The following is a 16,043-nucleotide window of genomic DNA, read 5'->3' as shown; positions in this document are numbered from 1 at the left end:
ATGTTCCAGGGCCAGTACAGGACAAATGCCCAGGCTGTTGCCCCAAAACAGCTCCACACACCTACCCCTGCCCCTTTGGTCCATCTTGAGGCGCCTGATACAGATCTGCATGGAAGTGTCCTTGTATCCAATATCCCCCAGCATCAGCCCTCCGGCAACTCGCTTTGAAGGACCAACAAGTTCACTAATCTGGAATGCTCCAAAGAAAGTCAATAAGAATGCCGCCCTGATCAACATTTGTTCATAATGTGACGAGCAGACCATCCTTAAATGCCCCAGAATGGAAATAAACACTGAGAAAGATAATGGGTGCCGCAAATTACAGCTGCAATTTCCTTTTAGGTAACCCTTCAGTGCCTGCCTGACCCCAAACGGCTTAGTAAAATCTGCCACCCCACCAACTTAAACCAGAAAGCAAGGCCAGCAAGCATACGATCCACTGCTGATGCTGAGACACACCGTATAAAATTACAGCTGATAAAGTAAAGCAACAATGAGGAAACATCCCTACCTGGGTCCACCACCCTACCTCATCCAACAGCGAACACCATTCTCTCCAAGAGTTGGCATTAGCCACCCATGTCGCAGCGCTCAGTGACTCCCAAATCAATCTAGCGGTGACTCCAATGTGATCTTCCACAGCTGCCGCAGACATGGCCTCCCATGTTGCTCCCCTTCTGTCGCCAACACACGAAACTTGTCCCACTGGAAACAAGACAAAGGATCCGCCACTTTGTTGCAACTACCAGGAAAGTGCACTGCATAAATAAACACATTTAATCTCCAACAAAGCAAAACCAGATGGTGCAAAAGTCGCACAACCAGCGGGAAGGAGTGCGAGATATTATTGATCGCTGCCACCACACCCATATTATCACAATGAAAACATACTTTTTTGTTCTTAAAGGCTGCCCCCCAAAGTTCTACCACCACGACAATGGGGAATAATTCCAAAAGCATCATGTTTCATAGAAAGCCTGCCTTGCCAGAGTCTTCTGGCCGAGGCTCAGCACTCCATTGACCCTGAAAATACGCACCATATCCGGCGGAACCTGCTGCATTCGTAAAGAGAACTAAATCCCTGTTGCTAATAGGACCTTCCATCCACAAGGAGCAGCCATAATAGGACTCTGAAAAGATATCCCATATCCGAAGATCCACCCTAAGCTCCCTGGTCAGCCCCCCCGAGTGCCCTGGGGCCCTAATGCCAGACGTTGCTGCAGTCAACTAGCAACAAAAAAATCTGTCCCATAGGTATAATTCTACAATCGAGATTTAACTTACAGGGCAATGACTGCAACTCCCGTAATTTGATCCTGCGACTTCCATAAACATTCCTGACCTTCGTCCTCAGGTTCACCAACTTGTCCATCTGCAATCTGCATTCCATGGCCACTGAATCCATAGTAATGCCAAGGAAAACCAATTCCGTTACCAGGTCTTCAGTCTTGTCGTGAGCCAAGGTGATGCCGAAGCAGTCCGCAATGTATTGCAATGTTCCCAGGAGAAACTCACAGGTCCCTAAATCTGAAGGTCCAATGCACAAAAAATCATCAAAGTAATGGATGATTGAGTTAACACCCAACACTTCCCGGACCACCCACTCCAAGAAAGAAATAAAGATTTTGAACAAGGTACACGATATAGAGCAGCCCATTGGCAAGCAGCGATCCACAAAATAGGAACCCTGCCAATGACACCCCAACAAATAAAAACTCTGGGCATGGACAGGTAGCAAGCCAAATGCCGCTTCTATGTCCGCTTTCGCCAGCAGTGCACACTTGCCACACTTACGAACCCAAGAAATGGCCGCATCAAATAATGTATAGATAACCGCACATGCCCGCGGGTCAATACCATCATTTACTGAGCCTCCCTTCGGATAAGAAAGATGGTGAATCAAACTAAATTTTCCTGGTTCCTTTTTGGGGACCACCCCCAATGGTGACACCACCAGCTCCGGGAGTGGGAGAGAGGAAAAAGGCCCACTCATCCGACCCAGAGCTACTTCCTTAGATCGTTTCTTTGAATACACTTCCGGAAGGAACACATGCAAGTTTGAAGATAAAGGCAGAATTGTATGTAAAGTGCACGGAATGCGAAAACCCTCCGAAAAAAACAGTTTTGAGATGGCCCACCCCCGCTCGATCGGGGTACCTATTTAGAAAAGGGGCCATCTTTTCCACCTTCAGTGGAGTCTTCCAGCTGCATTCCCACTGCGCCCTTTTCCTTGCTTAAAACAACGTAAGAGGGAATGGTTGCCACCACATCCCGAAAACTTGTGTTCCTTGGTCCCCTCTGTGGGCTTATCCGTGGCGGACAAAGCCTGTTCCTGAGTGCCACCATCAGTCTGCATGCCAGCCACCGACTGCCCCACCTGGGAAGAACAGGTGTCATTGTTCAATCCCCCGTGACCCCGCTGAGGAGCCCACACTGTAACTGGGGGAGGGGCCCTGGCCGTACTCACCTCTAGCTTGCTCAGCAATTCCTGCAGGCTCCCCAAAAACTCCCTTCCCACTTGTGTGGAACCTAAACAACTGGATGCCCCAGCGGTACCCAGCACATCCTGACCACTGACCCCTGACTCCGCCAAGACATCAGAATAAAGGTGAGAAGACAACACACTACAAGGGTACTCACCAGGCTGTCCAGGGCCGGAAGCCCCCCAGCCATCAATCCAGGAATCCCCCGCTGTGTCATGTGCCACTTCCTCTAGCTACCCGTTCTCAGGGCTGCTAATCTCCCCTTCTGACTGGACCTCTGCTGGGCAGCTTTTCTAGCTCTGGTAGTTGATCTTCCCTTCCTGCCTGCAGTCTTCATGGCCTTCTGTGCTTTCTTTTTCTTCAGCTGTGGGCTCTTTAGGCAAGCTGCTCCTCTCAAGAAGCTGCTGCCCCACTCTCTGCCTCCTCCTCAGCTCTCCCAGGTGGAGACCGAGGCCTGGAGGCACTCACCGTAGACCTTGTGGCTCCCACCGATGGATGATCCCTTCTCATCCTGCTCGATCCGCGATGGGGCCGCTGGCCGCCCCAGAAGACAGGCTGGCTCCCACTGACAATACGCTCCTCCGCAGAGCGGGTCCACTGAACGGAGCATTGCCAGCTACACCTGCCATACAGTCCTGACACCAGATGATGAAGGAGGGGACCATGTCTGTGTTGCCACCCTCCTGAGGGCTCGGTCCATGATGGGGATTCCTCCCAGGGCTCCCACCAGCAGAAGCAGGCAGTTGCTTTGCAGGGGGGCCTGAAGGGTCCCTTCTGGGTCTCCCTGTGCGACGCTGAGCCCTAGGGGCATGGTCAGGACTAAAGCACTCTGGAGGCCGAGACCTCTGAGCATCTGAGGGGGACCCTGCCTAGCCCCTTGCAATGTAGCTGATACCTGGCTCTGCACCCAAGTATAGCCATGAACATCAGCCATCTCCCTAAGCTGGGAAAGCAATCCTTCTAACTCACTAATTTCTTTTTAAGGTGGGGTGGCAGCAGCAGGCTACACAGTGATGTTCTTCCACGAGTTCTCATCAGAGAGTGAGCCAAATCACTCCTTCCCAGCAGCTATACTTCTCCAGCTCCGCCCCGTCTGTCTGACCAATCAGGTAGGGTCAGCCACTGATCACCTACTTTTGACTAGTTAACCCCTACAGCTCAGTTCTCCTTCCACCCAGTCATGTATGCCCTCTACTTAATTTCTTCCTCCTTAGCGCCGGGCATGTCTGATGTGTAGTAAAGACTACCAGTATTGCAGAGGTGCAGGAAAGAGGATCCTTAAAAAAAACAAAGGAGCAGCAATACAGTGGAACAAAACAGAGGCAAAATAAACAAAGTAGCAGCAATACAGAGAAGTAGTAAAAGAAAGGTCGAGTAAAGAGAAGCTGTAAAGCATATGTGTAGTAAGGAGAAGCAGTACATTACAAAGGAGTCCCTAACAGATATAAAAGCCAGTAAGTGGCTCAACTCACCGCACTCCACCTATAACTGAAATACCACATTTGAAATGACTGGTCCTTTTTTTCTTGTTTTTACCAAACTTTAATCTTAATACTATCTATCTAATATTAACCTGTGTCTGGTTTGCAGTAACGGATAACCATTTCTGGAGCTCCTTTCATAAACACTGTCAGGTCACTCTCTCCGATAACCTGAGTGATCACTGACATACGCTGCACAGTGGAGGAGAAGGGAAACTGATGCAGAATGATGATTCCTTCCACGGGTACCTAGATGAAAACATTTATTCTGTTACTTACTATTTATTAGGTGCTTAATAATTATTTAACATAATACACAACATGATCATAGAAACATTGAAAATTCAAAAATTAAGCATTTACAGACCAATACAATAACTTATTTTTTTTGTTTTTAATATACTTGGGAATAGTAAATACTATTTTTTCCCTTTGGGAAGATTCATATAACTAAGAGCAAGACTTAGACAGTAAAAGTTAGTTGTAACCTTACAGAAGTTATAATCCTTCCCTAATTTACTGTTCAATTTGTATTTTCCATATGCATTTCCATAGATAACGGTGCACTATGCATCTTCATACATTTATGCATTATAACGTGTTTTACTGTATATACCCTACCTTTCTTTCCTATGAAAGATTCAATTGAACTCCTTCATAATCAGGGTCAAAACAAACCTTAATGACCAGCCTAATTTTGCAACTTTAACATGCGTTAACATAACTGTACAGTATCATCACAATTGCTTTGTTCATCCCGGCGGATTACACCTTGCTTTTTTCAGGACAGATTGGGCTTTTATTTGGCAGGAAATGTTAATGAATATCTCCTGATTTTCTTTTTATTATCAAAGGAAAAGTGGCCCAAAATAGTACATTTTTAAAAAAATATAGCTGTATATTATAATGCCATTACCATGACCCATTACAAAAAAAACCTGCAAAACACATTTCCTACTCCTGACAATTGTGGCTATGATACGATGTATGTGTGTGATTTGTCCTGTAGTAGGGCCAAGAAACAATGGTTTGTATTTTGTTGACTTTATTTTCCTATCTGAACAGTTGAGACAAACCATTTACCACTGACAGGGATGCTTACATTGCTTAGCTTTTATTTATTTAGGTAAAACCTTTATTCCAAAAAGAAAAAAAAAAAAAACTGCTGCTGTGACTGCTTATAAATTGTTAGCTGAAGTTCAGTTCTAATTTGTCAGTCAAGTAAATCTAAATCTTCTAGTCCATCTTACACTGCCCTCTCCCCAAAAGTGTCCTCATTACTCCTCCATCGAGAAAAGAGACACCCTAAGACAGTGTGTTATGACCGGATCGCCTTTTTCTTTAACTGTATTTTATCTCTTCTCAAAATAAACGCCTATCAATATACAGATTTTATGGGGGTGTTATGACCGCTCTCGAAGATGGCCAAAATGACCATGAGCTCCACTCCACCGTGGGAGAATTCTGATTTATCAACCTTTACCTCTGACAAAGACTCAGCCACAACTAAGCTGCATCTGCCCCTCATTCTCTAGAGATGACCCTTAAACATACAGACCAAGCCCAGCTGCAGAGACTTTAGACTTTCTTCTCTCCGGCCAGCCTCCAAGAAAATGGAGCCCATGGTAATGCTCCTGGACCGCACCAACATGGTAGCCACATGTCTATGGGACAGTCTGTGACCAGCAGCTCATCCTCTTTCCTCTCACAACATTTAGGGGCCCTGATTGCCAATAGAGACAGTCTGCTTTTATCTAGCTCTAGCTCTTCAACACCATCTACAAGGAGCCTGTTAAAATCTAAGCCCAGAATGGCAGTGAATGCCACTTCCACACCTCCTGCACCACAGGCTGAGGTAAGTGACATTTCTGACAGTATGGACAACAATTTTCCTACCACAAATACTCCTATTATGGACACCATTATTAAGGAAATCTTGGTCCCCCTCAGAGCTTCATTGCACACAGAAATCATGCATTCCATGCAACAATTTCATAAAATATACATATCCGTTATCTGGGAGACAGGTTAGATCAAGTGGAATCCAAAATGGAAGAGCTTGCTTTGTCATTTAATGTGTTGCTTGACTCCCAAACTGACAGAGGAGAGGATATAACCTGGCTGATGGTGAAACTAGCGGATCCAAAAAACAGATCACACCGTAACACTTTAAAGATCAGAGGGATTCCTGTTCAGCTTCCCACTTATACTCAGGATCTCCTTGCCTACCACCTCTCCTACCGAAATACTTATGGATAGAGTCCACCATCTTCCTAATCTGCCACACCTGCCTGAGTCTGTCCCATCTCACTACTCAGCCTTAAAAGTGTTCCCAGATCTCTCTCACCAGACCATGGAGCTTCAAAAAAACTCACCATCACAAAGGTCCTACACAACCACAAAATACCCTTCAAGTGGAAACATCCCACTAGCCTCATTATTAAACATAATGGGGTGACTCGTTGGATTTCCGCACTAGCTGAGGGCCTGCAGCTCCTCAGAATCTGGGGCATCATTCTGGACTCCACACTTTCAAATCCTGTGTACTCATCCCCTATCCTGGTCGCTTCTGTCTGGCAAGTGGTCACGCATAAGAAGAAAAGGAAGAAATCCTGGTTGGGAAGACATTCAAGCTCTAACAATGTCGTTACTTAACCTATCTCCGGTTGGTGAGGGGAATTACAATCTAGCTCTATACCCCCTTACTCAGCAATTTGCAAGAATACCTGCACCCAGATCATCTATTTGGTTCCCACTTTATACACTTGGTTCTTGTTCAATTGTTTTCCACCATTGGGTTGTTAATTTCATTGAATCTTCTACGACTTCACAGTTACAGTGTCCCGATACCTAAAGAGCTTTCATTCTAATGTGTGTCTGTCTTTTCCAACTGTCAACAATACCCATATAATCATTCCAGTCAATAATCGGTGGAAGAGGTCCCAAAGGTCTACCACTGTTTTGTCTCCTATATTTTTCTTGATACACTGATGGGCTTCAAAATTGCTTCACTGAATGTTCACGGATTAAATCATCCGGCCAAAAGTTCCTCCCTTTGGCAAGAAGCACTCACCCTGAATTGTGACGTTCTTTATATTCAGGAAACACAGTTCCAGAACTTCCTACTGCGTTCCCACAAAAATGTTCCACATATTTACCCAACTAATGTGCCTGTTAAGAGGCGTTCTCATGGCTATCAAGGACTCACTTAGTCAAGTAGCATTTATCTTGAAGGAAGCCATTCTGGAGGGAAGATAAGGTATTCTACTCTGTACCATTAATTCTAAACCCTACACTTTGGCAAAGATTTATGTTTCTAACAATCATAAAGCCAGATTTCTCAACAAGCTCTTCTGGAAATTTTCCACAAATAACAAGGCTCCCTAACCCTGTGTGAAGACTTTATTAGCATCAAGGATCCTCACCTAGATTCCTCTGCCAAACTCAAACATTGCTTACAGCGGGCCCGGATTGGCCAATCGGGAGAACCGGGAGGATTCCCGGTGGGCTGGTCGGGTTGAGGGCCGGTGACACAGGTGTTCTAAAATTTAGAACACAGCTGACAGAGAGGAGGCAGGACCAGGCCCGGATTGGCCAATCGGGAGAACCGGGAGGATTCCCGGTGGGCTGGTCGGGTTGAGGGCCGGTGACACCGGTGTTCTAAAATTTAGAACACAGCTGACAGAGAGGAGGCAGGACTGGTTGCTTAGCAGAGAGGAGGCGGCACGGATAGAATACATCCTCGGGTCTGAGAGGAGGCGGGGCTGAGGCGGGACGGACTGCTTAGCTGGGAGGAGATGGGACGGAGGTAGAGAAAAAATGTAATCTGCCAGCTCTGCATTATTACAATTATGCTCGACCTCCGTCTCGCCTCCTCCTAGCTAAGCAGTTCGTCCCACCTCCGCCCCGCCTCCTGTCTCAGCTAAGTAATCTGTCCCGCCTCCTCTGTCAGCAGTGGGCTAATGGCGCGGGGGGGGGCGCCATTTTTAAATCGAAAGAAAAAAACTGCAGTGGCCCAGCAGTGGCGCTCGCCTCTCATCACGGCCAGGTAAGACCCCTCCACAGCCTCTAACCATCTCCCCTTGTACCATGCCCACATCCTCTAACAATCTCCCCTTGTACCATGGCCACAGCCTCTAACCATCTCTCCCTGTACCATGCCCACAGCCTCTAACCATCTCCCCCCTGTACAATGCCCACAGCCTCTAACCATCTCCCCTTGTACCATGCCCACAGCCTCTAACCATCTCCCCTTGTACCATGCCCACAGCCTCTAACCATCTCCCCTTGTACCATGCCCACAGCCTCTAACCATCTCCCCTTGTACCATGCCCACAGCCTCTAACCATCTCCCCTTGTACCATGCCCACAGCCTCTAACAATCTCCCCTTGTACCATGCCCACAGCCTCTAACCATCTCCCCTTGTACCATGCCCCCAGCCTCTAACAATCTCCCCTTGTACCATGCCCACAGCCTCTAACCATCTCCCCTTGTACCATGCCCACAGCCTCTAACCATCTCCCCTTGTACCATGCCCACAGCCTCTAACCATCTCCCCTTGTACCATGCCCACAGCCTCTAACCATCTCCCCTTGTACCATGCCCACAGCCTCTAACAATCTCCCCTTGTACCATGCCCACAGCCTCTAACCATCTCCCCTTGTACCATGCCCACAGCCTCTAACAATCTCCCCTTGTACCATGCCCACAGCCTCTAACCATCTCCCCTAGTACCATGCCCACAGCCTCTAACCATCTCCCCTTGTACCATGCCCACAGCCTCTAACCATCTCCCCTTGTACCATGCCCACAGCCTCTAACCATCTCCCCTTGTACCATGCCCACAGCCTCTAACCATCTCCCCTTGTACCATGCCCCCAGCCTCTAACAATCTCCCCTTGTACCATGCCCACAGCCTCTAACCATCTCCCCTTGTACCATGCCCACAGCCTCTAACCATCTCCCCTTGTACCATGCCCACAGCCTCTAACCATCTCCCCTTGTACCATGCCCACAGCCTCTAACCATCTCCCCTTGTACCATGCCCACAGCCTCTAACAATCTCCCCTTGTACCATGCCCACAGCCTCTAACCATCTCCCCTTGTACCATGCCCACAGCCTCTAACAATCTCCCCTTGTACCATGCCCACAGCCTCTAACCATCTCCCCTAGTACCATGCCCACAGCCTCCTACCATCTCCCCTTGTACCATGCCCACAGCCTCTAACCATCTCCCCTTGTACCATGCCCACAGCCTCTAACCATCTCCCCTTGTACCATGCCCACAGCCTCTAACCATCTCCCCTTGTACCATGCCCACAGCCTCTAACCATCTCCCCTTGTACCATGCCCACAGCCTCTAACCATCTCCCCTTGTACCATGCCCACAGCCTCTAACCATCTCCCCTTGTACCATGCCCACAGCCTCTAACCATCTCCCCCTGTACCATGCCCACAGCCTCTAAGCATCTCCCCTTGTACCATGCCCACAGCCTCTAACCATCTCCCCTTGTACCATGCCCACAGCCTCTAACCATCTCCCCTTGTACCATGCCCACAGCCTCTAACAATCTCCCCTTGTACCATGCCCACAGCCTCTAACCATCTCCCCTTGTACCATGCCCACAGCCTCTAACCATCTCCCCTTGTACCATGCCCACATCCTCTAAACATCTCCCCTTGTACCATGCCCACAGCCTCTAACCATCTCCCCTTGTACCATGCCCACATCCTCTAAACATCTCCCCTTGTACCATGCCCACAGCCTTTAACCATCTCTCCCTGTACCATGCCCACAGCCTCTAACCATCTCTCCCTGTACCATGTCCACAGCCTCTAACCATCTGCCCCTGTACCATGCCCACAGCCTCTAACCATCTCCCCCTCTACCCCATAGACATGCATTATGTCCGTATATCATCCGAAAACGGATAGGATGATATGCAGACATAGGGACCGGATGACACAAGTGTCATCCGTGTCTGTAAACAAAAAAAAAAGTGCCACAGCGGACAAAAAAAAACGGAGCGGCCGTGTGAAAGAGGCCTTAGGCTACTGAATTTGCACTGAATTATAAATATTTTTTGAAAAATATAATGAATTACAAGGCTGTAGAGAATAGAGAACAGTGCACCTTTGCAAACTTATATTCTGAGGTTTTAATTACATTATTTTAATATAGTCAGTCATGAACTAAAGTGGGCCGGTCTAAGTCATGAAACTCCAGGGCTGAAAATGAGTCCCACTCCGGCCCTGGCTTGCAGCCCCTGCAAGCTCTCTCCTACAAGGAAGACCTATTCGATGTATGGGGATGTCAACACACCAATGAAAAGGACTTCACCTGTTTCTCAGCTAGACATGATTCGTATTCTAAGGGAAGTTAATTGTTGATAAATAGTTGCTTGATAACGTCTCCACCTCCACGATCCACAAAACAACATGGTCTGACCATACCCAGATTATTATATCGATAGTGGAAGATAACCACTAGCCTCCAAATCACGTACCTGTACGTCATTTGGCTTCAAGTCGTTGCGCCTGTCACTGTCTATTACTGTCACAATGGACGTTTACATCCCTTGTGACAGCAATAAAAGTGATTTAAAAGTAAATAAATAAAGGGATAATGTAAAAATAACAAAAAAGAGTGAGAGCAATAATTCTAGTGCAAAATTCCCTCTGTAACTCTTAATAGGTAACTGTTATAAATGTTTAAAGCGTCGCCTATGGAGATTTTTAAGTATCGTAGTTTGTCGCCATTCAATGAGCATGCACAATTTTAAAGCATGACATGATAGGTATCTATTTACTCGGCATAACTATATCTTTCAAATTATCCAAAATCCCACAAAAAGTGTATTTTTCCCTAAAAATTGAGTTTGAAAGCCTGCTGGGCAAATACAATGTGACATGAAATATTGCAATAACCGCCATTTTATTCTCTAGGGTCTCTGTTGCTTGGGGGCTCTAAGTAATTTTCTAGCAAATTATACTGATTTTAACTTGTAAGCAACAAATGTCAGAAAAAGGCTTAGTCTTCAAGTGGATAAGATTCACTCTCCTACTTTTCTATGTTGTAACCCTCAAATTGTCATCTCTTTTCACTACAAGTCCATTCTCTGGAGGCATAACCTTTCCAAAAAGTGTACAAGTACACAGGGCGCTCCTAGGGGAAGTACAAAGCCACTTAGTCCAATAAAACCTTCATCTGTATCTGTAAACCATCAGCAGGGTAGAGGAAAGGATAAGACTGAATGGATGGATGAGAGAGTAGTCAATGGGTGAATGGATAGATAAGCAGGAGAAGTGAATGAGACTGGAACAGGCACAAAACCTCTGAAGCTCCCGCAAGAAGCCATTGGAAGCTTCTTCACCTGTATCTATAAATCATCAACAGGGTAGAGGCAGGAATGAGGCAGATGGATGGATGGATGAGAGAATAATGGATGGATGGATAGATGGATGGATAGATTGATAGCTGAGCATTGAGGTGATCTGGGTAGGATCACCTCAATGTAGAAGAAAATGTCTGGTTGGTGTCACAAGAGCATGATGTGTTTCCAAGGACTTCACCCTCTTTTTCAAATGACAGCTGTAATCCTTGTGTGCACCTGAAAAAGCTGCAGCTTCTATCCATACCTTTAGCTGGCTGGCACCCTGTCACCCCCAGTCTCTTTTTGCTCAGTGATGCCTACAGCCTCACACTGATCACAACTGCTTGGTCTCAAGTGTTCCCTATCTATGCTGTTTCATGCTAACTCCAATTTAAGTGAGATGCTTATTTTAATAACGTGTATTTTATTTGATATTGACTTCAGTGCTCTGCTGTTCATTCTCTTCTGCATTCTCACTAGGCATCTGAATGACACAAAATAGCCCAAAATGTTATCGAAAGACCTATCCAACCCACTTTCTTTGGCGATTTTAAAGGCTTTTACCCATGCCACAGATGCAAAATCTGCTCTCTCAATTCCTTCAAGGGAAGGAAAATTGAGAAATTTGTATCCTCTGCAACTGGACGAGAGTATAAGATTGACTCACTTATTACCTGCTCGTCCACCAATGTTGTATATATGCTTCAATGCAAGTGCGGGCAACAATATGTGGGCCGCACGACGAGGAAATTGCAGGTTAGGTTGGGGGAACATGCAGGCAATATTAGGAAGGGCTTCCCAGGCCACAGTGTGTCAAAACACTATGACCAGTGTCATCACAATAACCCTAAAAATACACTGTTTATAGGGATAGATAAGTTTTCACCTCATTGGAGGGGATCCAATGCAAGACGAGAAATATAAAAAATGTAGACTCGCTGGATCTATATTCTCAAAACTTATACTCCCTATGGGTTAAATGTGGAATGGGACGTAAATGCTTTTATTAACAATAGCTGATTTTAATATATTTTATCTTTTTAAATTCTTTTAATTCTCCTTTATGTATGATGTTTTTTGTTGGGAGATCTTTGAAGTAATGTGTCTGTATATTACAGCTGTCGTGATGTACATCTTGCTGCCCAATTTTTTTGCAATTATCACTTCACTGATTCAGATATGACCGTCAATGATCATATTTTTTTTAGCACTTTATATGTTTTGAGTGTGATCGTCACTGATCTTTGTGGAATTTTTTGTATTCACATTTTTTTATATTTCATTCTAGTATATGGGGTCATCCACATATATGTTTATATTACTAAATGAATATATATTTTTAAAAAATTTCATTTTTTTTTTTATTAATGTTATTTCCACTCTTTCACGTGTTTTTATTGTGGTTCACATATATTTTTTAGGTGTTTAAAGGCTACACTATTTTGGCCACTAGATGGCGTTTTTATATATTGTACAGCAAGATGAAATGACACATTGCTCGGAAATCTCATTATAACAATATATTATGAGATTGTTCAAATGTATTTTAATCATATAAATTCTTCTATGTACGGTATTTTGTAATATTTTATACAATGCCCGTTGTCCCATTCTTTTTGTGAACAACCAATGAGCCGACCTCCTAATCTGGGTATTGCTAGTATCGCTCATCTAAGTTATTTCATCATATTAGAAACTAAAATTTGAGCTACTTTCCAATAGTAGGAGACTCATGTAACATCATCTTCATTCTGTGTTGTTTCACAAGTTTTGTGGGAACATTCGGGTACTTATGAGTAGATGCCCTCATATGACGTTGTATAAAGTTCACTTCCTTGTTATTACCATCAATGGGAGGAGTGATTCCTCATATCCTGTCTCCATCCCTCCGCCGTCTGGCCGTATGACTTCCGCCGACGTGCGTACTAGATGATTGGTTGACGTGCGTCACTTCCGCTGGCTGCCGATTGGCTGACGAGCGTCACTTCCGCTGTTCGGGGATTGGTTGACGTTCGTCGCCCCCGCTGATTGCGGATGTGTAGCGGCGGGACTCGCGGCCATTCAGCGGAGATGCGGGGGTACTTAGGCGTGTGAGTTGCGTCTGGGGTCACGCCCAGACGAAGTTTATTGAGATGAAACGTTGGCGACTCCAGACGCAACGTCCACACGCCCCCTGGAATTAGCCGGCCTTTACTGTTTGCTGCCTGGGACCTTTGCGGGACGCCGCACCTTCATCCCATGCTCAGCCTTTGATATGTCTGTTATTTCATGATACATTGTGAGTATATTTTTTTAATAAATATTATTACAAGTTTATACGGGATTACGCTATGGGCCTCGCTTTTTTTCTCCACATATTCATTTATGACCGATGAAAAATACTGAGGAGTGTCAATCCTATATATCCTTTATTACACCGATCCTTCCACGCACCTCGAGAGGCGATTCCTTTGATTTGGAAAAGTATCCACGTAACATCTGACCTTTAGTGGTTTGATTAATAGCTGGGAGAGGCTGACTCATTAAGTTGAGCAGCCATGGAAATCTGGTAAGCTGCTTACTATATCCCATCACAGAGATGCTCCCCTCCTTCACATACCCTTGGTGTCCCGGGAAAGAATCCCCCCTTGGAATATTGTGCATGCGGATTTATGTTTTTACCCTACACCAGCGTTTTTTTTGGGACTTATTCATTTGGACACTTTCTTGTCTATACACAATATTGTGATTATTAGTTTTCATTCATTTGGACACTGTTTTATCATTTTTGTGAACATTGATACTTTTAGCGCTACACTTTTATGATTTATTGGTCTTTTTGAGTCACTGTTAGTTGATTTTGTGTTGGCTGCTGATATATTTTTTCACTCATTATACTAGCGCGGAAATTTCTTATTTTTATTTGTAATCTGAATGACTACTTTGAATCCAACAGACACTCTCATACCCTGTCACTTTATGGAATGCCCATAAGACATTTATGAAAGGCACTATACTCTGATGTCCACCTACTAAAGAATCAGAATAAGCTTTCCCCAGACCATAAAAACTACTTCCACCCTGGCTCTACTTCACCACAAATTGCACAGACTGTTGTGAGAACTCCACAAAACTCCTTAAAACGTAATCACTATGCATATAACAATATGGCCTGAAAATGTCTTGCCAGGAGAATAACAATTCATCGAACAACAACTAAAATTACCCACCTTATACACCCTACTTATAACCACACATTTTTGAATCCACAAGATATTGCTTACTCTTTTGCTCACTACTATAGTTCACTATACAATCTGCTCAGTGACCCTCCCCCCCCCCCCCGACCTTCTGAGTCGGGCATAGTTAACTCTCTAGCAAAGCTAAACTTACCCAGACTCACTGAAACACAACTCTGCAGCCTCCATTCCCCACTTTAACCTTAAGAAATAATTAAAACAATCAAGTCTTTGCCTAATGCAAAATCCCCCAGCCCTGAAGGCTTTACCTAGGAATATTACAAAACTTCCCAACATATTCTTTCTCCGTATCTTGCAGACCAGTATGGTAAGGCAGCCGCCACCTCTTTACCCCCAGAGATGTTGAAGGCCTACATTGTGACAATTCTGAAGCTGGGTAAAGATGCCGCAACTCCCCAAAATGTCATTATTGAATGTAGACATGAAAGATTATGCAGAGATCATAGCTACTGTACCCACCTTATTACCATCCTCCACGAGTTACATAAACCTGATCAATCTGGATTCACAAAGGATAGGCAAACCTCAGATGCCATGAGGAGAATAATCAATATTATTCATCATGCCAAGAAATCCCGAATACCTTCTCTGTTTCTATCAATGCAGAGAAAGCATTTGACCGTATTCACTTGTCCTATATGCCACATGTATGTATGAAATTTGTGTTTAGCAGACAAATATACAATGCCACCCTAGCACTATAATTCTGTCCCCTTGGCACAAGTCTATATCTCTGAGATGCTTCCTAAACCATTTCAAATTTCTAATGGCACCCGCCAAGGTTGTCTGCTATTACCAACTATCTTTAACCTTCTTATTGAACCTCTACCCGAGTCAATAAGGGCACATCCCAAGATATCAGGTTTTTAGTGTCTATCAATGTTGCACAAAATTCAATTGTTTGCAGACAATGTTATCCTATTATTGACTTATCCAAACGTTTCACTACATGGTACTACAAACGCATAACTGTCTTGTGGAGAAAAAAAAATCCAAATTATAATAATTATAATAACTGGCTTCCTTCTTCCCCCTTTTCAGCTCTTGCCCTGCTAAATTTGGGAATATAAACCTACCCCCCTCACTTTCATATTATTTTCTTGCAAACATTGCTGGCTGCTAGAGTGACAATAACTAGACATTGGTAATGACAAACTGCACCTAGCCCTACAGAAATCTGGAATGATAAATACCCTCTTTTTATCAAATTGTAGAACCCCTGGATTTTCTGGTTAAATAAATCCTAAATCATATCACATTGCCTGCTTTTTAGGTCTCTAATAAAAAATCTGAACAAATGTATGTTATATTGCATAAAGTTTCTGGACACTTGAACATCATATGTACTATATGGTCAACAGTAAGTGTAAATCCCTTCAATGTATTAAATCAATGTAGTTCCAGTGATTGGTACTCCTAATATTACAGCATACAAAGACCTTTTAGACAATTATGTCCTTCTAAC

The 16,043-nt window shown here is 44.6% G+C and overlaps 1 protein-coding gene across 1 annotated transcript in view; it reads right to left on the bottom strand.

The window, feature by feature from the left end:
• The window catches only part of LOC309551110 (putative cation-transporting ATPase 13A4), a 203,764-nt gene that overhangs the window by 103,320 nt on the left and 84,401 nt on the right, over positions 1 to 16,043 (bottom strand). The window contains exon 14 of the mRNA XM_082251556.1: positions 4,057 to 4,213. Within this exon, the coding sequence (XP_082107682.1) occupies positions 4,057 to 4,213 (157 nt within the window). The remainder of the gene's footprint in view (positions 1 to 4,056; positions 4,214 to 16,043) is intronic.

This window comes from Pelophylax lessonae (assembly GCF_965119305.1).
Source record: "Pelophylax lessonae genome assembly, chromosome: 3".
Classification (NCBI taxonomy): domain Eukaryota; kingdom Metazoa; phylum Chordata; class Amphibia; order Anura; family Ranidae; genus Pelophylax; species Pelophylax lessonae.
Note: the sequence above shows the minus strand (reverse complement) of the source record. Positions and strands in the feature narration are given on the sequence as shown.